This window comes from Cannabis sativa, chromosome 1 (assembly GCF_029168945.1).
Source record: "Cannabis sativa cultivar Pink pepper isolate KNU-18-1 chromosome 1, ASM2916894v1, whole genome shotgun sequence".
NCBI classification, from domain to species: Eukaryota; Viridiplantae; Streptophyta; class Magnoliopsida; order Rosales; family Cannabaceae; genus Cannabis; species Cannabis sativa.
The window spans coordinates 47,764,872-47,785,921 of record NC_083601.1 but is presented as its reverse complement, the minus strand read 5'-3'; the positions used below and the strand labels follow the sequence as shown (position 1 = coordinate 47,785,921).

The following is a 21,050-nucleotide window of genomic DNA, read 5'->3' as shown; positions in this document are numbered from 1 at the left end:
AGCAGAAATTAATTGAAAAACAGATTGTGAGATAGATAGCAGAGAAAAAAAAGTAAATGAACTGATGTATGAAATTGATAGGATAAATTAGAGAGCAGAAATTAATTAGAAACAGATTGTGGGATAGAAAGGTAAATGAACTGATGTATGAAATTGATATGATAAATTAGAGAGCAGAAATTAATTAGAAACAGATTGTGAGATAGATAGCAGAGAAAAAAAAGTAAATGAACTGATGTATGAAATTGATAGGATAAATTAGAGAGCAGAAATTAATTAGAAACAGATTGTGGGATAGAAAGGTAAATGAACTGATGTATGAAATTGATATGATAAATTAGAGAGCAGAAATTAATTAGAAACAGATTGTGAGATAGATAGCAGAGAAAAAAAAGTAAATGAACTGATGTATGAAATTGATAGGATAAATTAGAGAGCAGAAATTAATTAGAAACAGATTGTGAGATAGAAAAGTAAATGAACTGATGTATGAAATTGATATGATAAATTAGAGAGCAGAAATTAATTAGAAACAAATTGTGAGATAGATAGCAGAGAAAAAAAAATAAATGAACTGATGTATGAAATTGATAGGATAAATTAGAGAGCAGAAATTAATTAGAAACAGATTGTGAGATAGAAAAGTAAATGAACTGATGTATGAAATTGATATGATAAATTAGAGAACAGAAATTAATTAGAAACAGATTGTAAGATAGATAGCAGATAAAAAAAAGTAAATGAACTGATCTATATATTTTTCTTTTTATTTAATAACATCATGATCATAATTACTACAACTCTATATATTTAGACTTAGAGATCTTTATCAATTTATGGGACAATCACTAGTTATATGACATTTACTAAGTTAGTTCTCCATCAAAATATTTTGTTGAATGATTTTGCCTAATTTGACTCATTACATAATGTTGGTAATAATTGGATTATAGAAGTGTATTTTGGTTGAATTAAAAAAATGAAAGAAGCAGAGTTGGAAAAGGAATGGAGAAAAATGACAAAACTGCCATAAAAAAAAAAGAAGGATAATGATTAAATGAAAGCCCAGCCCAGCCCATATGGCTGTCCCAGCCCCCCTGGAGCCCCACTAACCCGCGACACGGTTCGCTCAGTCAGCGCCCCCTTCCCATCTCTCTTTTTCTCATATATCTATTTATATAATATGTCAAACAATAAAATATAAACAATGATTTCTATTCAAATATATATATATATATATATATAAATAAACAATGATTTCATTTGTTTATTTCTTTATCTCCTCCACTTTGACCATTGACTAATTATAAATTATTATTCTTATGTTGTGACCAGTGACGGAACTTTGTAGGGATTTATTTATCATTAAAAAGTATTTATACCTATATTATAATCACTCTTACTAAATTTATTTAATTTTGTGAGGGTTTTTCTACTATTTTAGTCTACAATTATCAAATTAAAAAAATTACATTTAATTTTTTAAAAGACAATATTTTTGTTAATGGGGCTATAGCCCCCATATAAGCACTACTGGGTTCGTCCCTGGTTGTGACTAAAAGGTCCGTAACTAAAGGTATTAGTCACAAAAATTACAATTTGTTGTGACTAAATATATTTTTAGTCACAATACTTGTAGTGATTAAAACTAAATTAGTGAAAACTTGTAACTAAATACTATGTTTTAGTCCCAAGTAACATTTTGTTGTGACTAAAAGTTAGATTTAATCACAAAAAGTTTATATTGTGACTAAAAAGTTGTCACTAAAATTAACTGTTTTTTATAGTGTACGTTAGAGCTTTTATTTTGTAATTTGTATTCAGTTTTGGCGATATTCTTACTAATTTTTTACCTTTATTTTTTTCTTTTTTTGATAATGGAGGACAATTTAATCCCTCATTAAAATCTAAGTACTAAACTATATCTATAACTATTATTGATTCTTAATCTTGTTTGATAGCTAAAAACATATAATTTTCTACCCTTTTAAATTTGTGTCCTCAAATTTATTTGGTGTTAATATAAATCACTCCTAACATTGTTTGAGAGTAGAATATTATATATACATATTTTCTAATGTTTTTATCTTATGGTTATGGGATTGATAAAATTCTCATACAAGTAAACTATCAATTCCACTCGAAAAACACAGGTAAGATTCCTCTTCAATTCTAATTTAAATAGATTCCTTAAAATAGGCGTGAAGGCTTAACACCACACCACCCATATTAATTATTATTTTAAAAAAATTAAAAAGAAAAAAAGAGAAAAAATAAAGACAAGAAGACTATACTAGATAAGGTTTTATTTTATTTTTTTATTTAATGTATACTAGATAAGCTTTTAAAGAATAATTATATATATTTTTCTATAATATTTATTGGTGAGACACCTAATAAAAAGCCAATCTTTGCTTTTCCCTCTTAAAAAAAATTAAAGCATGGGCAAGTTGAAAAATAAGTGAAGATTTAATTACTTAATTAATTAAAAATAAAATAATATTAAAAAGGTGTCGACAAAGAAAAGACAAAAGCATGTCAGCCAAGTTTATCCAAAACGCCACGTCAGCAAATCCATTGAACTGGAAATCTTACGTGTCCAAACACGCCAACACCGTTACCCAATCACACAATACTAAGTCAGCTGAACCTTCACGAACCCTTCTCTCCCTGGGTCCCACCCCCTCTTATCCACTCCACCTCCCACGTGCTCCCTCACGTGACTTCCCCCCACCACTCCACCACTACATTCCAATTTTGCTGACGTCATGCCCAATCACAACCCTCTTCGGACAATTTTACCACCCCCGCCAACAATGCGCGTCTCTTCAACTCTTAAGGGCATTTCGGTCATTTACTTCGTCAAAGCTTGTGTGGAGTTGACACGTGGCGTGTTCGCATGGCACGTGTACGAAATGACGTGTCAAGTGGTGATTCTTTCTTTTTATATTAACAAACTCAGTTGTAGAGACGCCATTTTTTGTTTTTTTTTGAAAGCGAGTTTTCCCTTCTTCTCTGGTTTTGAATACCGACTCAGCGAGTTAACGAAACTCAGCGATTGGTACGTGTTGACTCACCCTGTTTTTCTTTAATTTCTCATGGTTCAGCTGATGAGTTCGGCTATGGCCGAGTTGAGAGGTAAGGGTTCTAGAAAGGCGACGGTGAAGATGGAGATCGATGTTGAAGACTTATCTGATTCTCTCAATTCTCTTCACAAGCGACCCAAACTCGATTCGTCTTCTCAGGTTTCCTATTTTAATTTATTTGAAATTAGTTTATGATTAATCTTGATAATTATTTGTATTTCAATTCATATGTTTGATTGATCAATTTTCATATAAATAGTTCAATCTTCAGTTTCTTATAAGTAGTTTTTTTTTTTTTTTTGGACAAGCAGGAAAATATGGACTCTGATACATTAGGAGAGCAATCTTCGATGTTCAATCCTCTTAATGAGCCAAGCCCACTGGGTTTGCGTCTCAGGAAAAGTCCCTCTCTTTTAGACTTGATTCAAATGAAGCTGTCACAAGATCATAGTGCAGCTAAATTGTCAACTTTAGGCAAGAGAAATCTAAAGGGGGGAAATTCTATGTTAAGTAATACAGATAAACTAAAGGCTTCCAATTTTCCAGCTTCAGTTTTAAAGATTGGAACTTGGCAGGTATATGCCACTTTTTAATTATTGAGTTTGGAAACATTTTCAATTTGAGTTTAGCTTTTATATTGATTTTTCTTCTTTTGGAGTTGCAGTACAAGTCAAGGTATGAAGGTGATTTAGTTGCAAAATGTTACTTTGCAAAACATAAGCTTGTATGGGAAGTACTTGATGGTAGCCTTAAGAACAAGATAGAAATTCAGTGGTCAGATATTGTGGCTCTCAAGGCTAACTATCCAGATGATGCTCCGGGGACTTTGGATGTTGTGGTAATTCTTTTATTTATTAAAGATAAAGCGGTACTAAATTTGATCAATCATGGTGATTGTGATGTGACTAGTTTCCTTGTTTTTGGTATAGTTGGCTAGACCGCCCCTTTTCTTTAGGGAGACCAATCCACAGCCAAGAAAGCATACCTTGTGGCAGACAACGTCAGATTTTACTGGAGGACAAGCCACCATACACAGGTATAGATTTCATTTCATATTATTCTAATCATTACTGTGAGGAATATTACTTGTGGTACGAGTTCTCCTAGATTTTTATCCATCGTGGTCAACATTATTGGTGTGTAAATGATTATGAGGGATAGTGATGTGTGTGTATGAGACTTGGTCATTATCCAATATGTATTCTACGTTGTTGGTGTGTATTTGATCTTCAAAAGTTTGACCTTGAACTTGGCACAAAATTATGTTTATCTAAAATTTGAATAGTTTGGTCAGAAAGAGATATATTGGATTTGGGTGTGTATTCGTATATGTGCCGCTGTTGCTTTATTCTCAAGCTATTTAATATAGAGTGTTCCTTTACGCTACTTCTTCGTCTTGACCAAATAATGGTTAGAACTGGAATCTGTGATTCCCCTTTTATGTTTCTAACTTTTCATGGTGTAGCTTCTAAGCTATGTTTTCAAACGAGTGATTGTGACCGGGTCCTTTATATATTGTCACAGGCAACATTTTCTACAGTGTCCACAAGGCTTATTAGGGAAGCATTTTGAAAAGCTTATCCAATGTGACCCTCGTCTGAACTGTTTAAGTCAACAGCCAGAGATTGTGCTAGAGTCTCCTTATTTTGAAACCAGAATAACTACTACTGACGAGAAGAATGAACTTAGCAATGGGTTTGATTTAAAGACGGAAGACAGGCCTGTTTTCTTTGGGATACACGATACAACATCAACATCTGGTGCTCAGTCATCCTCCATAAATGAACAGGAATTCACAAACAGAGCTCCTGAAAGTTATTGCTCTGAAATCTCTTCAGCTTGCTCAGGTAACAAATGAAAAGAAAATAAAAGAATTCAATACTCATATGATCATCTTCTTGTAGCACTAATTTTGAGTGAATACTTGTTTTAGAATTCAAGGGCATTGGAGCCGAGAACTCGAAGATGCTAAGCAGTTGGGATCAAATCAAAGTTCCTGGAATTCACCCATCAATGTCAATGAGTGATCTAGTGAACCACATTGGAAATTGCATATCTGAGAAGATGACTTCTTCAACAAACCCCGCCTCGTCCGGAAAGCAAAAAAATGACAAGGGCATTCTGGAGGAGATTACCCAGTACTTGTTTAATGATTCTCAGTTTAATTTGGCCTCAGATGAGCAGTCTCTCATGACAAGGGTCAATTCCCTCTGTTGCCTTCTACAGAAGGATTCTTCAGCAAACCAACTCTTCCAATCCATAAATGATGACAACAGTATTGTAGATTTAAACACTGAAGCGAAAACAAGCCAAATAAACTCAAACTCTGGATTGGCATCTGAGTCTAAAAGGGATAACTCCATTGATGGTTCTGATTGCAAGCAACCTCAAGATATGTCCAGAAAAGACTCATTTGGGGAGCTTCTTCTCTCTCTTCCAAGAATAGCTTCTCTACCACAGTTTTTGTTTAACCTGTCCCAAGATTCTGATAATCAAGCCAGATAATCAAAACCACCCTCAGAAAATTCTTGTAAAAAGTAAAAAATGTAGGTTGAGATGTAGTGATGTAGACATGTTTGTATTCTAAGAGCTATATACTTATTGAAAGACTAATAGGGTAGTTTTGCTTTGTAGATATTTTGTATTGTCTCCCACTCTAATGCCTCTTCAGCTTGTAAATCAGTATTTTTCTTTTGAATTATAATACAAGTTTAATGATATTATATGAGATTTTCTACTTCTACACAACTAAATAAAATCTCATTACAAAAAGAAAACATGTTTATTTCAAAGCGCTAATTGCACCACAACAACACTCATTAAAAACTAAGGATGTATATGCAACTTTCCTGGTTCTAACTCCTTTTTTTTTTCTCATAACAGTTCTGTAAAAAGAAACAAAAAAATTGATGAAACATATACATATAATATAGGGAGGTATTTTTAAAACTAGGAAATGGGTTTTGCTAACTAGGTTTCATCATGAGGTGGTTCATCCTCATCTGGGACTTCTTCCCCATCTTGCAACATGTTCATAAGTATATTGATTTGGTCTCTAAGCGTTGCATTTTCTCTCTCAACATCAGCCCTTTTGTTCTTTTCGTCTTGAAGTTGAGCTTGAAGGTGTTCTATGAGCCAACCATCCTCTTCAACTACCCCATTTAGATCATCAATTTCCTTATCCTGTCCTCCCAAAAATAAATACAAGACAACATAATAAAAACAAAACAAATACATAGACATTACTTTAACATCACTATGCAAAAATGATCCATTTCAACGATTTTTTTGACCGGGGCAGGGCGGACCCACATAGGCGAGGAAGGAAAAATCGATAAAAAAATGTATATATTTCGTTAGTTATAATATATATTTGTAATTAAAAATGGTATGTAGGAGTAATGTGTTAGTTTTTGTATAATATGTTAAACTATCTTATACAATTGTCAAGGTTCAAATCAAACTCTTATTTGTATAAATTATTAAAAAGGTCCACCCCTTTTACAAAATAAAAAAGTACACCCTCTCAATTTAAATTTAAATTCTGAGTCTGCTACTGACACGAAAATTATATCAAATTGAGTCAAATGTTGTTTAGAATCGAAAATGGTTACTAATTAGTAACTAGTTACCTGTCTGTTCATTTCTTGAACAGCAATCCTCCTCATGCTTTCAACAACATCAACATTGACTAGCTTCCTCTTCTTGCCAATTTGCCAGCCGCGGGGATAAGTGGCGGTTTCAAAGTCCGGCATGGGGAGCAAAGACTCAGCCGTTGGCCGCTGTCGGTTTATTCGAGTTGTAGGCTCCAATGGTTCAAACAAAGCCTTTCTACGTTCAGAAAGTACAGGAGGAGTTGTTTCTGCATCCTCCATTTTCACTTCATTAGAGAGAAAATTTTCTTCATTCATATTAACATCATTATCTTCTTCTCTTGTTGTGATCACCTTCTCTATATCCCTTCCTTTACCTGTTTTTTTTGGTTGTCTAAACAATTTAGAAAACTAACCAATAAATTAAGAGAAATTTTAAACGTTAAAATTCCATTCATTACATTGTCTTGTGTCACATCACTTTGAATTTTTTTGTAAAAGCCTTAAAATTAGAGGTTGGTTGGTCATAGAGTCTAATCATAAACAATCATTAATGTATTACAAATAATGTTTCTCATTCCACAATATTTGGGTGCCTATCATAAGCTGCCAAAAATTGACATAAAATTATTATTTTCCAATAGTTGAATTATATTAATAATAATGTAAATTTACTTTAAAATCTGAAAGGGGCTTGATTGTAATAAATTATAATCAAGTCCAAAGGGGGGCAATATTGACTATTACATTTTTCTTTAATAAAAAATAGAAATCAAAATTAGCTAAATTAAGGTCTTCCATTATATTTTTATTATGTTTTTCTTAAGAAAAGACCAACCACTAAAATATCATTAAGAGTTAAGACATACACATACTCCATTTATAAAAATATACATCAATTTTCATATATTTTCACATAGCCCTACTTATCATTAAGATGTGGCAGAACAAGCAAGAAAAATTAAAAATAATAATAAAATAAAAATAATTTAATAATAGGAAGGTAAGCCAACCAATTTTAAACCAAACCCAAGTGAAGTAACGTAAGAGCAAAGTCAGCTAAAATAGTCTTAAACTAATAGTCATTTCATTTTGTTTATCTCTCTTTTTCTCCAAACCAGAGTAAGAAAGATCTGATTTTTACATAATTGACTAACAAAAACAACTTTTATTTGTAAAGGGTCAATTCCAAATTTCCAAATTAACACTCAAAACTCTCTTTTTTTTACCCCTAATTTTCCCAAGATAGTATCATCATAAAATTCAAAAGTAAATACGGTAATTAAGTAAGTAATTAAGAAAGAAAGTTTAAAAATCATGATGAAGCAGCAGAATTTATTAACTTTGATTGGTGATCAACTCATTTTAATTTCACATGAATTTTTCCAGATATTAATTGTTGATGGGGAGACATATCCTAACTCATGCAAAACCCCAATTTCATGCAAGTAAATAAAAATCCAATTTTTTTTTTTTTGAAACTAAAAAGAAATTGATAGTGGTACCTGTTCTTTTTCGAGACTTCCAATCAATTCTAGTGGAAGAAACTGGAGAAAAGCCATCCAAAACTCCCCCTCTTCCTCTTCCTCCATTAACCCTTGTTCTATTCTTGTTTTGATTTTCCATGGAAAGAGAAAGAGAAAGAGAAGGAGAAGGAGAAAGAGAGAGAAGTGTTATAAATTATAATATGTTGTAAAATTGATTTGAAATTGTGGGGTTTGAGCAAAATTTGATTTTTTTTTCCTTGTTGAGTTGCTTTGGGTTTTCGACACATACAATATTCAATTACATTACAATACAAGATAGATAGAAGAGGATGATTACTCATATATATATATATATATGATATATATCATCATCATCATCATGGTTACCACTAGGCATCATCAAAGAGGACCACATCACTGAATTTTTGAACGGTTAGGATTTACTTTGAATTGTTGGTTTGGTGGGTCCTTTCCTTTCTTATTCTTTTTTTTTTACTTTGGAACATTATTAATTAATTAATTAATTATTTTACTTTATATGTATTTTTCTTCTCAATTTTCAAGGCTTGGGAAGATGAAAACAATCAAATAAAATAAGAGGGAAGTTAAGATTTTTTTTTTGGTGAATAATTAATTAATTTATTTGGCTTTGTGTGGAGAAGGATCAGAGTTATCAGACCAACCTTTGTTACCATGTGATCATTCATTTTCAGACAAATAAGAGCATATATGAATATCCTTTTGGGGAGTCTCACCAAAATTTACTCATTTTTTAGGTAATTAAATAATTTTATTCAGCAAAAAAAAATAATAAATAAATTGTTATTTTATTACTCCAAATTGTAACGAAGTGGATCCGGGCTTTGTTTTGAGTATTTGGGCTTGATTATTAGATTTGTAAACGAAATTATTATGAGAGAAAATTAGACTCTATACTCATTTTTTGTTTCATATTTTAACTTTTACTTTTATTTTACAACTTTTTAATTTATACCCACTTTTATAAGTTATATCCCCATTATCTGCATTAGGAAGTCTAATTTTGATTAGTTTTGTGAGGTTATATTTGGTACTTTGATTATAAAAGAAGGTATTTATCAATTAAAATTATTTTAGAATTATATTTGGTTAATGTGTAAAAAAAGAGGTAAATTTCAACTTATCCCAAATTATGAGGTGTTGGCCCACTTTATTTCTCCTCAACCTTGAACAATAATTTATTGAGCTTCATAAATACCAAAATTAATTTATTCATCATAACTTTTTTTTTTCTCTTATACAAATACAGTAAATATGTTTAATATGTAATATTATATTAGATGCCACAAATAGTATTTTTTAAAACAAAAATATTATTATTATTATAAAAATAACAATAAAATGTCATGCTTGTAAAACTAGCACTACTGAAATTACAAAAATAAATATGACATTTCATAGATTTGTTCTCTATTTTACATGCTTTATTATTTGGCATGAAAATATTTCATTTCAACCTAATGTTATTATAAGTAACTTATTAATTTTTTTTTTTTAACTTATTAATTTTATTAACTACTAACTAACAGCTAAGTGAAGATGAAAAATGCCTAGCCAAAGTAAGCAATTTTTAATATGGCCTTCAATTTCATAAAACTTAATACAAAAAACTTGGTACCACAAACTATTTTAATAGACAAGCCATTTAATATTATTATGGCCTTCAATCAATGCAAAGTTTTCTAAGAAGAAATATTATTATTATTAATTCCCATAGTTTTCTTTGTGCTTCAATTGTTGGAGGCCATAAAATATTTATTAAACTAAAATAAATGAGCTTATATGAAAATGATATTAAAACAAAAATAAGGCTGAGGCTGACCATAAATAAAGCTTCTTTCTTATATCAAAATAAAATAAAATAAATGAAGCTCTTTTTTCCAGTGTGAATAAATAGCCAATAATTTATTAAAACACTTAAAACCATTTATGGAAGCAAGAAGTTAAATTTATATAATCTGCTAATTGCTAAGATTAACTTATGAGTTTTGCTGCTTGTCATTCTAATTCAAATAAGAATAACTCAGAAATTATTACATCCGGTAATTTTCTTTTCAGTTTCTGTAATAATTATTATTATTATTTTAGACCATAAAACACTTATAAATGAGTAAGAAAAATATTTAATAATTTAGTTGAAAAAATCTCAATAAATTATTAGTAGTTGAAAGTGTTGAATTTGGATTTAATGAATGGAAATTGATTGAAAGTAGAAATAATTTGCCAACAATATCAGATGAACATGAGAAATAAAATAGCAGAAAGAAACAATGTGAAATTTGATAAATTGTTTACTATAGAATAAACCACAATAAAATGTAACTATTCACTAGTCCATCTTAACAAAAATGTGTATAAACTATTTTAGTACCCCCCATAATTTGATTGCTTTGTCAGCCATATATACATACAGTTGAGAATTTCATCTATATATAGTTAAATTCAATGCAGCAAATACAGATTTTGTAAAAACAAGAGACAATTATAGGCTCTTGTTACTTTGTCTACTACTCTGGACTAACTAACAAAATTTGGAGAACATCATATTCTGTGTTCAAGTAAATGGATTCAACTCTCTTTCATGATGGTACAGAGAATGCATGGAGGATTGGTAGCTTGGTCAGGAGGGGTGTTGAGTTCAAGGCAGTGATCATGAAAGGTGTGGCCACATGGTAGAATAGCGGACGGTGGGAGAAGATTTGACCTGAAAGCAGAACCGTCTGCTGATAATGAAAGATCCCTTTGGCATATGAAACACTTGTGCCCAATTATTTTCTTAGTCTGATTTGGATCTGTAAAAACAAAAAAGACAGAATTCATTCAATTCACAAAACAATTCTCATTCCAAGCCAAAAGAATAAAAATAAAGGTGTTAAAAATAAGAAGAAAAAACTCAGGAATACCTTGCCATTTGATATGCTCTTGAGGCTTACAGGAAGTCTTGAGTGATGACTGTTTTGTTGGACAGCCTCTAGTATTCTTATTGCGACGTAGTAAACTCGGATGTAGAGTTTGTGGAGGAGCAGGCTGTGGTTGAGAGAGAATTTGTGAAGCAGTCAGGGGGTGCAAGACCATTTGTGGACGAGCAATCTGTAGCTGCGAGAGAAAATGTGTGGCGGGTTGTGGTTGCAAGAGAAGTTGTCTAATGGCCTGTGGCTGTTGGAGATATTGTGGAGCAGGGTGTGGTGCTGAGAGAAATTGTGTAGCAGCCAGTGATTGCTGTGAGAAATGTTGAGGACGATATGGACCATACGTTTGAACATTGTGCATCTGTGGATGGGGTGAGAAGGAGGGAGTAGTCTGGAGCAGGTTTGGAAGTGGTGTGTTGTTATAAGAACGCTCATGGTTGGCTTGGGCCATGTGATAACCAACGCCTGACGAATTTGGTGAACGTTTTCTCATCTTATCGTGTTGACTTTGGAAAGTAGCTTGGGAAGATTGTATTACATCCCTTTTAAGGGAGGGTCTAGTGGAACTGGAAACACTACAAGGTTGAGAAATGCCATTGTTATTTGTCACTGGAGTGTTTGAAGTACTCTGTCCTGGAAAAACAAGAAAGTCATCGAACTGTATTACAAAGCTAGTCTCTTATTACTAGTTTTCATTAATTTCAGCAGAATGATTTGAGTAAAACAGAAGTGAACTTTGAAACGTGTAAAGCAAGTTATAGAATATCACTGAAAAAAAGAAACCAAATGCAATATAAAAGGTAAACCATCTCTAAATTACTTGACATTTTTCTGGCATTTTGAGTGTTTAGTAAAAATACTTGGTTTTTAGAAGTCAATAGTGAGCATAAGACACCTAGTTGAACATGACATACCCAAAAGAATTACAGAAAGCTTTATAAAAGAACTTAATTTTAGTGAAAAAAATAAATTATTGGGACTAAAATGCTTGAGTACCAAAGTAAAACTGGTGTAAAACTAAAAGCTTATATATATAAATAGATGCTGATTTGTTACCTATCAAAATCCCTGTTCTCTGAGGCCCAACAGTCTCCATAAAATTCTGTGACTGGCCCATTGCTGGTTGAAAGCTAGTTTCCCTGCCCTGTCTGGAGTCAGTCATCCCAACATGACTGTTTCTATTCATTGATGATATAGTTGAGTGACCTTGATGACCATAATTTACGTTAGGACCTCCCAATCTTGCATTCTCATAATTTTGAGGTGTCTCTAAAACATATTGTGTGTTGGAACGAAACCCCGAACCAACACCAGGATCAATCCTTTGGGCATTGCCAGAAATCCCAAGTTGGGTGCTTCTAGGTATTGAAGTAATAGCTGAGTGACCTTGATAGTGAGTACCTCCCAATCTTAAATCCTCTGTTGTAGGTCCAGGATCACTTTGAGGGTTGGAATGAAACCTCGAAAAACTCCTTTGGCCACTGTTAGAAAACCCGAGTTGAGTGCTTGTAGGAATTGAACCTTGATAACCACTACTGTGGTCAATATCTCCCATTCTTGCATCCTCCCTTGTAGATCCAAGATCACCTTGAGGTATCTCGGAAACATATCGTGGGTTGAAATGACACCTCCTTGAATCAACACCAGAAACAGTTCTTTGGTCATTGCTAGATAACCCAAGTTGAGTGCTTCTAGGTATTGAAGGTATAGCTGAGTGCCCTTGATAACCACTATTGGTGTCAATACCTCCCATTCTTGAATTCTCCCTTCTATGTCCAGGATCAAACTCATGCACCCGATTATTTTGAGGTGTTTCTGTAATATAATGTGGGTTGGAGGAGCTAACACCAGACACAACCGCCCATTGGTTATTGCCACGTATATCACGTAGAATACTTCTAGCTAGCCAGGTCTCACATGTTTCTAGCTGATTGACAGGATAAGTGGCATGCAGCTGATCATTTTGAGGTGTTTCTGCAGTAAAACGCGGGTTGGAAAGAAACCTTGCATTGACACCAGGCACAACCCTTTGGCCATTGCCAAGAAAAGTAGGACCATAGACACCACTTTGAGCATCAGATACACTATCAGCCATGCTGGGACTAGGATTTAAATTACTTTCGGCTAAGCTATTGGAAGTGTTTGATTGAGGAGCCGGCACTGGAATACTTTCAACTCCAGAAATATTACATCTAGACATAGCATCTGCAGTACTCCCAATTCCAAGGGTCAGGAAAGATCCATCAAGTTTTTCAGTCTTAGGGGCAGATTCAGAAAAATTATCAATGGGATAAGAATGGGGTCTGTAATTAGAATGTGATTGAGCCGTTGCTTGCATGATTACAAGAGAGATGTTATTAGCTCCACTAGTACTATAGTTCATAGAAGTACTCCTACTAGCAGACTCAATTGTAGCAGTTGTAAGAGGCTTGTGTTCATGCTCCGAATCTTCATTCTCCATTGATCTTCAATCTACTCTGAGAAATGAAATGAGTCAAAAAGAATATTAACAAATCCATTTCTACTAGATGTAACCTATAGAAAAATGAATAATCAGTAGCTACTTATGATCTTTGTAGATATAATATAGCTAATTATACTAGCAATTTATATCTAAGACCACACAATCCCAAGAAAGAAGTTCCCACTATTTTCTACCATACCCAAGAAAAAGAAACTAATCAAGAGTGAAACCCATTACAAACACCACACCACAAAATCCATCAACTCTATACATTTACCTAAACTCAAATCAGAAAACCCACAAAATAGGATTAATGAAAAAACCCAAAAAAACTACAAAATCATCCATACCCAAAAGCAAAGCTTCCCCTTCAAGACAGGAACTCAAAGCCAAAACGATGAAACAAACACTCCAAGCTCAACCATATGCTTAGAAACCCATATCAAGAACCCAAAAACCTAAACAAAAAAACCAAAAAGTTTAAAACTTTGAACGAAAATCATGATTTTTTTTTTTTAAATAGTAATTTCTAAAAAAAAACAAGGTGAAAACCCATGATCAAAACACCAAATTGCAAGAGAATTTCTTTCTGAAAATCCAATCCGTAATCACAACAAGAACATTTTCTAACACATGAAAATGAGGCCAAAATCATAAAAGAAAAATGAAACTGAAAATAGTCTTACCCGTTACAAAGTGCTGAGCCCAGAGAGAGAGAGAGAAAGAGATATTGGGGGGTTTTGGCGCTTGTAAGCTCTGTCAATAGATTTTAAAGGGTTTGGTGTGGGGTCCACATGACATGGACAAATCTGACACGTGTCAGCTCCTTGGTTTGCTTGGGTAAGCGATCTTTATGATGACGTGTCATCGTAATACTGGCATTGACTTGTTAAAGGGCAAGACGTTTTGTACTGAATGACCAATGATCACGCCCACGTCACCAAATGAGAATGGTGTTACTGTAATGACGATAATGCCCTTCCAGATATTTTCATAGAAATTCCCGCCTTTACTGTAATAAAAGAAAAAAATAAAATTTACTAATAATATCAAAAATCAATTACACAAAAAAATACAGCAAACTATCTGAGATCCTAAAAGTTCCTTGCCCATTTACCTAAAATAGAAAAAACATTAAAGTGATCTAGGTTCGGTTCGAGTAAGTGATATAGTCATGAACTCATGTTCATGTTTATTACGTAATTTGATTCACTCATTAATTAATGTGTCATTTTTTTTTATTTTGGGAAAGAAAATTTGAACTTGAGACCCACTAAATCTGGAACCATTAAACTATGCTCATGTTATTTGTTTGAGGGTATTTGGTAGCTTAAATGGTTGATAACATGATCATTTACATTAATCAAATTCAAGCTTTCCAAGTTCAGGTTAACCCCCATATATATATTTTTTTGTAGCAATATTTCTTTAAGTTTCATTTGCTTTGCAAATTTAATGTGTCACTAAATTTTTTTATTGGTCCAAAATAATTTTAATAAATTAAATTTTATAAAAATAAATTATACATAATTAAAAAAGTTTCACTAGTATTATGCTAGATTATCAGTGATAAAAAAGAGTACTCACAGTTTTATTGTTATTATTTTTGTTGTTTATACATTTAAATTTTCAATTGATTTTCTAACTTTCATAGTATATCTTTGTAAATTTTAATTTAATTTATTCTTCAAACTTCTACATGTTTTTCTTTCTTCTGAAAAAGTTCCATGCGTTTTCTTAACCGAAGAATATTAATAAATATGAAATAAAAATGGGAATTTAAAAGATAAAAATTGAGTAAATTTTGTCTTATTCAAATTTATAAAAATAGGATTTAAATACTTTAAAAGATAAATATACTTGGAAAGGGAATTTATATCATTATAAAATTACACGATTTTAAATTTTGTTCGTAAAAATAATCACATCATATATATATATATATATATATATATACTAGGTGATTGTTACGTGCCAAGTCACGTAGTGTTAGTTTTATTTAATATTTTAGTTTTTTATTTTAATTAATAATTAAAATAGTATACTTATTTAAACGATTTATTTTATAAAAATAAAATATGTGTCAGTATATTTAGTAAGTAAAACATAGTTGTGTTATAATAATGTATGTTATTAATAGTAAAATGTACATTAATTTTCTAATTGAAAAAAGTTCTATTATCTCATTTCATATCTAATAATAGCTACACAACTATATATTTATAGACTTTCACATTCTTTGCAAATTACTAATAAGCACCAATAATATTTTCATATTCTAATATTTTTCAACCTTCTCCTCTTGGTAGTAAAATTAAAAATAAAACTAAAAATAAGCACAAACATATAAGGTAAATACTAATTACAGCCCATTTCATCTTTTTTTTTTATTATTTTTTTAAGCCCAAGCCCAAAAATCTCTAAGCCAACACAATCAATCTTCTTTTATATTATCTTTTCTAGATATTTTATCTATATTTTATCTATATTCTCCCAAGATAAGTTTGTTAGAGAGATATGTGGCTAAGATATTTTTTTAATTTAAAAAGAGATTATTAATATTTAAAAGATTATTTATTTAAAAGATTGTTTAATTTTTTGGGTTTAATTATTGGGTTTATTTTTTAACGGGAGATCAAACCTAATCGTTAAATTTAACAGAATATTCTTTTATTTTTAAGTATATTCTGTTAAACCAAGAATGTTAAACCAAGAAATGCCGTTAAATAGGTACTTTTAATATATAAAGATATAAATTCACTAAAATGTAAGTAGTTAATCTGTAACAAAGTAATAATTTGCATTGAAATGATTACTGACATGATTTTTTTATCCTTTTTTTTAAAAAAAAAATGTCATTTCATTATTATATTTGCATAATCCAAAAGTTGATATGAGCATAAACAAATGAATAGTCTATTGGCATATAATCTCATATCAAAAAACAGAAGCAAATATTAGAAACTATCTAGAGCAGTAGAGCTAGACAGCTGATCTTCCATGTCCTGCTCCTCCATCGGGTGGTCGCCGCGGTGGTTGCTGCTGCTGCTGCTTCTGGTGAGGAGTATGATGGTAAGACGGCGGCCTTGGGAAGTAATTATTTGGCTGCTGCTGCGGTGGCAGAGGATAGTAAGACTGTGGCATTTGGAAGTAATTTGGCTGCTGCGGTGGCAGAGGATGGTAAGCAGAGGGTGGTGGTTGTGGCTGGGGAAAATGCTGCTGATGAGGCTGCACTGGAAAATGGGGCTGCTGAAAATGCGGTGGCGGTTGTGGCTGGGGGAAATGCTGTAGTTGAGGCTGCATGGGCGGATGTGGCTGGGGAAAATGCGGTTGTTGAGGCTGTGCGGGTGGTTGTGGCTGGGGGAAATGATGTAGTTGAGGCTGCAGTGGTTGTTGTGGCCGGGGGAAATGCTTTAGTTTAGGCTGCGGTGGTGGTTGTGGTTGTGGCTGTTGAGGCTGCGGTGGTGGTTGTGGTTGTGGCTGTTGAGGCTGCGGTGGTGGTTGTGGTTGTTGAGGCTGCGGTGGTGGTTGTGGTTGTGGTTGTTGAGGCTGCGGTGGGGGTGGTTCGATTCGGGAAGCATTGGGTGTAAAGTCTGGTGCCTTTGGGTTCAGATCATGAGGTTTCGGTTTAGTATAAGTACAGTATAAGTGGTCTGGCAAATTCTTAATGATATCATCAGTATCATTAAGATTAAGTTTATCATGTTGTGGTGAGGAGCTGGGCAGAGGATCATCATCAAACAAATTTTTTGGAATGAGATTCTCTGGCTTTAGTAATTGATCTGTTGCATCATCACTTTCACTACCCATTTATCCCAACAATTACTATTCTGCACAAGAGGATCATCACCAACATATATATTATTATTTAATTACCAAATTAATATCATAATTATGAAAAGTGTAATAAATTAACTAATCAAGATCATTAACTAGTGACTTGTTCTTCAACAAGTCAAATTATTATACAGAAATCACTACCCATAACCCAAAGAACAACTACTACTTCTTTTTAATAAAGAACTCAATACCAAATGCATTATCAAGAACTCATGATCATATTGTTAAAGAAAAGAAACAGAACTCATTGTGTCGTGAAAAAGAACATTAATTAACAAATATCAAGACTGTAAATAATTCAAGATCATTATGATGAAATTCGTAAGTAAAATTAATCCAAGACCCAAATGTACGAAAAATCCATCATCACCCAAATGAAACTACTTCTTAAACAACTCATTAATGCCAATAAATTCTTAAAGATGCAGATCAAATCATAGTATTCATATATGATTAATTAAAAGAAGAAAAGAATTATATTTTGAGAAAAAGAATTCAATCAAAACATATTGTAATTACGAAAATGGATATACGGTGAGTAAAAGAAAAACATAATTGAAAATGGAAGTGGAATAACAGTCTTACCAGTCAAGAGATGAAGAGCGAGAGAAGAGAGAGAAGAAGACGAAGAAGACGAAGAAGACGAAGAAGAAGAAGGAGATTTCGCGCTTTGAGGTCCTCTCTGTTTTGGAATAAAATCGATCCTCTGCTTAAATAGCTTTCTCCTTTCTCCTGTTCACAAATCATAATGATACACGTGTCCTCTAATTCTAAAGAAAAAACTTACTTTGTTCGAAAGTGGAGTTGAGTATATTCATATTGGTTATTTAATAGGGTGGGTGTATGGGTTTATTATAATATTGGTTGTATCTGATTTTTATCACTGAATAAATTAGTCTACAATTGAGACATATATTCTATTTCGGTCAGCTCACTAATTAACTAACTTATGACCGTTAAGGGCTAGGAATGGCAATTGGGCCGGGCCAGCTCCGACCTAGTATTGACCCTACAGTAATCTGGTCCGACCCGATAACTCTCTTGTATCAGACTGAAACAGACCTGACCCATGTTAAACAGGTCGGATTTTATCCCACCCGACACGACCTTTTTTTTCCCTGTACTAGTTTTAGAAATATCTAACAATGCACTCAAAAAAAATAGGCTAATTAGTAATTTTCTCCTCGAACTTTGACATGTATTAAATTATGCTCCCTGAATTTTTTTAGCCGTTAAAAATTCCCCCTGAACTATTAAGATTGTTAAATTTAAGGACTTCTATCTAATTTTAGTAAAAAAATCTAACATGGATGAAAGTTCAGGAGGCATGATTTAGTACATATCAAAATTTGAGGGGCATAATTTGGTAGATATCAAAGTTAGGGGAGCATGGTTTAGCACATAAACAATCACTGAAACAGTAAAATTGAATGAAATTAGATAAAAGTCCTTAAATTTAACAATCTTAATAGTTCAAGGGGAATTTTTAACGACCAAAAAAGTTCAAGGGACATGATTTAGTACATGTCAAAGTTCGGGGGAAAAAATTTCTAATTAGCCAAAAAAATATGTATTGATACACTTTTTATTATTTTAGTATTTAAAAAAAATAAAAAAATAGATTAAATTTTTGAATTTATTTTTTAACATATTAAAATTTTAAATTTGTTAAAATTTTATAAATTATCTTACATAATTATAGTTTACACGACCACAAAAAAAAAAATTTGATTAAAAAATTCAAAAGCCATAAATGTGCATCAATTACTTTAGTATACAATATCAAGCAACTAAGTATTCTATTACACTATACTTTTTTTTAATTCATTTCTTGTCTTTTGTAAAATGTCCAATATTACATATATTATCAAACACAATTTTTTTTAATTTAGTTTATTTGTGAAGAATTATTTATTAGTTTTTATGATTTTATAAAATGCTTCTAGATTTAAATTAAAAATTAAAATATATATTATAACAAACAATTCAATTTAAAAAGTTAAATTTTGGAAAAATTACCATACATACTATTTTTTTTTTAATTTACAATTTGGGTTGCTCTGCTAGTTTCTACGGTAGTTTCTATGTGGGTTGTTATACGAATTTTGATTGAGATCGATTTAGGTCGCATTGTTAGTTGCTATAGGAATTTTTTTGTGAAATTTTGTAAAAAATACAAAAAAAAATATATATTTTGAAAGTGTAAAAAAAAAAAAACATCTAAATTTTATAGATATACTGTGATAAATACATTATCAAGTTTTCATAAAACAGTAAGTAGTACTTAGTCTTTTAGATTTAAAAAATTTCTAGGAAAAGAAAATTTTAAAAACTATCATTCCTTGTAAATTTTAAAGATTAAGTTTTATTTGAATAGTCTCTATTAGAATGAATTGAGTATGAATTATATTGCAACAAAAAAATTATTTCAATCCAAATTTATTGATATTGTTGTGTAAAATTTAAAATTGTACGTTCAAATGGTATTTATTAAAGTACGACGGCACAAATCTTATTCAACTAGTTTAAGTGTTTAAGATAAGTAACTATATTTTATAATTTTTATTCATTCCACCAAAAAAAAATTATATTTTATAAAAAAAAAAAAACTGAATATATTTAATTTGTGTTGACGGTACTCTTCTTCTTCTTCTTCTTCTTTAAAAGTTTTTTAGGGATAAATATCATTCAATAGAAAAAAGAGAAAGTACATGTTTTTTTTTATAGGTCTTGCAAAGATTAGATTGTACAAATCTCACAAAAACGACAAAAAGAAAATGAGCTCTTTACTATACCAATTGTATTGTAAGTGTAAATTTTAGAAGCTTAAGGTAAGTAAATAGATTACCTACAAATAAACAGATAATTTATAATTGTTAATATTGGACTGTGGAGAAAGATCTTTACCTACAATTATTATTCTTAATATTATGTTGTAAATAAATTTGATAGGTCCCACTTATGTGCCTTTTAGTAGGGCCGGCCTGAGTTAATTTAGGCCCTAAAAAATAATTTTTTTGGATTTTTTTTTACAAAAGTAAATAATATTTTAAAATATTATTAAAAAAAATATGTATATTTATTAAACATGTGTTAGTTTAGGGTCAAACATGCCTTTTAATCACAATAAAATTTGTCTAAAAAATTTGTTTTAGTGTAAAATAGTATTACAATACCCTAATTAATAAAAAGTTCAGCTAGATTATGAATCATTAATTAAATATATTATTCAAGAAAGGAAAAAAAAGAGAGTGAGTTTAAATAATAAAAATATTCGATTTAAATCATAGATTTTTGTGAATGTAATTCTTCTTTTTCTCAAAGGTGGCCGAATATATCTTTTCTCTTAACTAATATTTAAATTTTAAATTTTAAAAAGTTGTTGTAAACTTATTGTTTCTCTTTCATTTATTTGTTTAATTTTGTTGAGAAAATTGCCCATTTTTAATCTCTATGTTGTACGTGTTTCTCTTAATTATAAAAAATATTTTAAAAAATAATTCAATAAAAGAATATTGGAGGAAATTCAATAGACTGTTTCATTTCCTGATCATAGTATTGGAGGAAATTAAAAAAAAAATGATTTATTTATTTATTCTTATGAATTTATAACATGATTCTATTTAAATAAT

The 21,050-nt window shown here is 31.3% G+C and overlaps 4 protein-coding genes across 10 annotated transcripts; 1 reads left to right on the top strand and 3 right to left on the bottom strand.

Moving 5' to 3' along the window:
• Nucleotides 1-2,959: 2,959 nt before the first annotated feature.
• LOC115707971 (uncharacterized) lies at nucleotides 2,960-5,816 on the top strand. The gene is made up of 6 exons (XM_030636092.2): nucleotides 2,960-3,245; nucleotides 3,398-3,661; nucleotides 3,751-3,924; nucleotides 4,016-4,122; nucleotides 4,611-4,933; nucleotides 5,020-5,816. The coding sequence occupies exons 1-6, from the start codon at nucleotides 3,099-3,101 to the stop codon at nucleotides 5,589-5,591; spliced, it is 1,587 nt and encodes a 528-aa protein (XP_030491952.1). The 5' UTR covers nucleotides 2,960-3,098; the 3' UTR covers nucleotides 5,592-5,816.
• Nucleotides 5,817-5,824: 8 nt separating this feature from the next.
• On the bottom strand, nucleotides 5,825-8,768 carry LOC115707972 (protein HEADING DATE REPRESSOR 1). Of its 3 annotated transcripts, none has more exons than XM_030636093.2 (3): nucleotides 8,185-8,768; nucleotides 6,719-7,090; nucleotides 5,825-6,269 (listed from the first exon to the last, which is right to left on the bottom strand). In XM_030636093.2, the coding sequence occupies exons 1-3, from the start codon at nucleotides 8,269-8,271 to the stop codon at nucleotides 6,057-6,059; spliced, it is 672 nt and encodes a 223-aa protein (XP_030491953.1). In that variant the 5' UTR covers nucleotides 8,272-8,768; the 3' UTR covers nucleotides 5,825-6,056. The 3 variants fall into 3 exon arrangements, with proteins under 3 accessions (XP_030491953.1, XP_030491954.1, XP_030491955.1); XM_030636094.2 differs by having other exon boundaries at nucleotides 6,719-7,056; nucleotides 8,185-8,624; XM_030636095.2 differs by having other exon boundaries at nucleotides 6,719-7,073; nucleotides 8,185-8,319.
• A 1,715-nt stretch (nucleotides 8,769-10,483) lies between these two features.
• LOC115707970 (uncharacterized) lies at nucleotides 10,484-14,709 on the bottom strand. 4 transcript variants are annotated; one of them, XM_030636089.2, is made up of 5 exons: nucleotides 14,265-14,709; nucleotides 13,929-14,036; nucleotides 12,171-13,591; nucleotides 11,109-11,747; nucleotides 10,484-10,997 (listed from the first exon to the last, which is right to left on the bottom strand). In XM_030636089.2, the coding sequence occupies exons 3-5, from the start codon at nucleotides 13,573-13,575 to the stop codon at nucleotides 10,774-10,776; spliced, it is 2,268 nt and encodes a 755-aa protein (XP_030491949.2). In that variant the 5' UTR covers nucleotides 13,576-13,591; nucleotides 13,929-14,036; nucleotides 14,265-14,709; the 3' UTR covers nucleotides 10,484-10,773. The 4 variants fall into 4 exon arrangements, with proteins under 4 accessions (XP_030491949.2, XP_030491948.2, XP_030491951.2 ...); XM_030636088.2 differs by lacking the exon at nucleotides 13,929-14,036; XM_030636091.2 differs by lacking the exon at nucleotides 13,929-14,036 and having other exon boundaries at nucleotides 12,171-13,586.
• Nucleotides 14,710-15,438: 729 nt separating this feature from the next.
• LOC133039610 (early nodule-specific protein 2-like) lies at nucleotides 15,439-18,356 on the bottom strand. 2 transcript variants are annotated; one of them, XR_009688716.1, is made up of 3 exons: nucleotides 18,004-18,356; nucleotides 16,340-17,408; nucleotides 15,439-15,534 (listed from the first exon to the last, which is right to left on the bottom strand). XR_009688716.1 is itself a non-coding variant. In XM_061118513.1 (2 exons), the coding sequence occupies exon 2, from the start codon at nucleotides 17,386-17,388 to the stop codon at nucleotides 16,561-16,563; it is 828 nt and encodes a 275-aa protein (XP_060974496.1). In that variant the 5' UTR covers nucleotides 17,389-17,403; nucleotides 18,004-18,356; the 3' UTR covers nucleotides 16,363-16,560. The 2 variants fall into 2 exon arrangements, 1 of the variants encoding a protein (XP_060974496.1); XM_061118513.1 differs by lacking the exon at nucleotides 15,439-15,534 and having other exon boundaries at nucleotides 16,363-17,403.
• Between the last annotated feature and the right edge of the window lie 2,694 nt (nucleotides 18,357-21,050).

What these genes read in the sequence shown, in the direction of transcription:
- LOC133039610 (XM_061118513.1), bottom strand. Translation starts at nt 17,388, where the DNA reads ATGGGTAGTGAAAGTGATGATGCAACAGATCAATTACTAAAGCCAGAG.
- LOC115707972 (XM_030636093.2), bottom strand. Translation starts at nt 8,271, where the DNA reads ATGGAGGAAGAGGAAGAGGGGGAGTTTTGGATGGCTTTTCTCCAGTTT. An exon ending in GAAGTCTCGAAAAAGAACAG is followed by an intron (nt 7,091 to 8,184) that starts GTACCACTATCA and finishes TTTATTGGTTAG; the next exon opens with TTTTCTAAATTGTTTAGACA. An exon ending in TTCAAGAAATGAACAGACAG is followed by an intron (nt 6,270 to 6,718) that starts GTAACTAGTTAC and finishes TTGGGAGGACAG; the next exon opens with GATAAGGAAATTGATGATCT.
- LOC115707971 (XM_030636092.2), top strand. Translation starts at nt 3,099, where the DNA reads ATGGTTCAGCTGATGAGTTCGGCTATGGCCGAGTTGAGAGGTAAGGGT. An exon ending in AACTCGATTCGTCTTCTCAG is followed by an intron (nt 3,246 to 3,397) that starts GTTTCCTATTTT and finishes TTGGACAAGCAG; the next exon opens with GAAAATATGGACTCTGATAC. An exon ending in TAAAGATTGGAACTTGGCAG is followed by an intron (nt 3,662 to 3,750) that starts GTATATGCCACT and finishes TTGGAGTTGCAG; the next exon opens with TACAAGTCAAGGTATGAAGG.
- LOC115707970 (XM_030636089.2), bottom strand. Translation starts at nt 13,575, where the DNA reads ATGGAGAATGAAGATTCGGAGCATGAACACAAGCCTCTTACAACTGCT. An exon ending in GAGAACAGGGATTTTGATAG is followed by an intron (nt 11,748 to 12,170) that starts GTAACAAATCAG and finishes TTGTTTTTCCAG; the next exon opens with GACAGAGTACTTCAAACACT. An exon ending in AGAGCATATCAAATGGCAAG is followed by an intron (nt 10,998 to 11,108) that starts GTATTCCTGAGT and finishes TTGTTTTTACAG; the next exon opens with ATCCAAATCAGACTAAGAAA.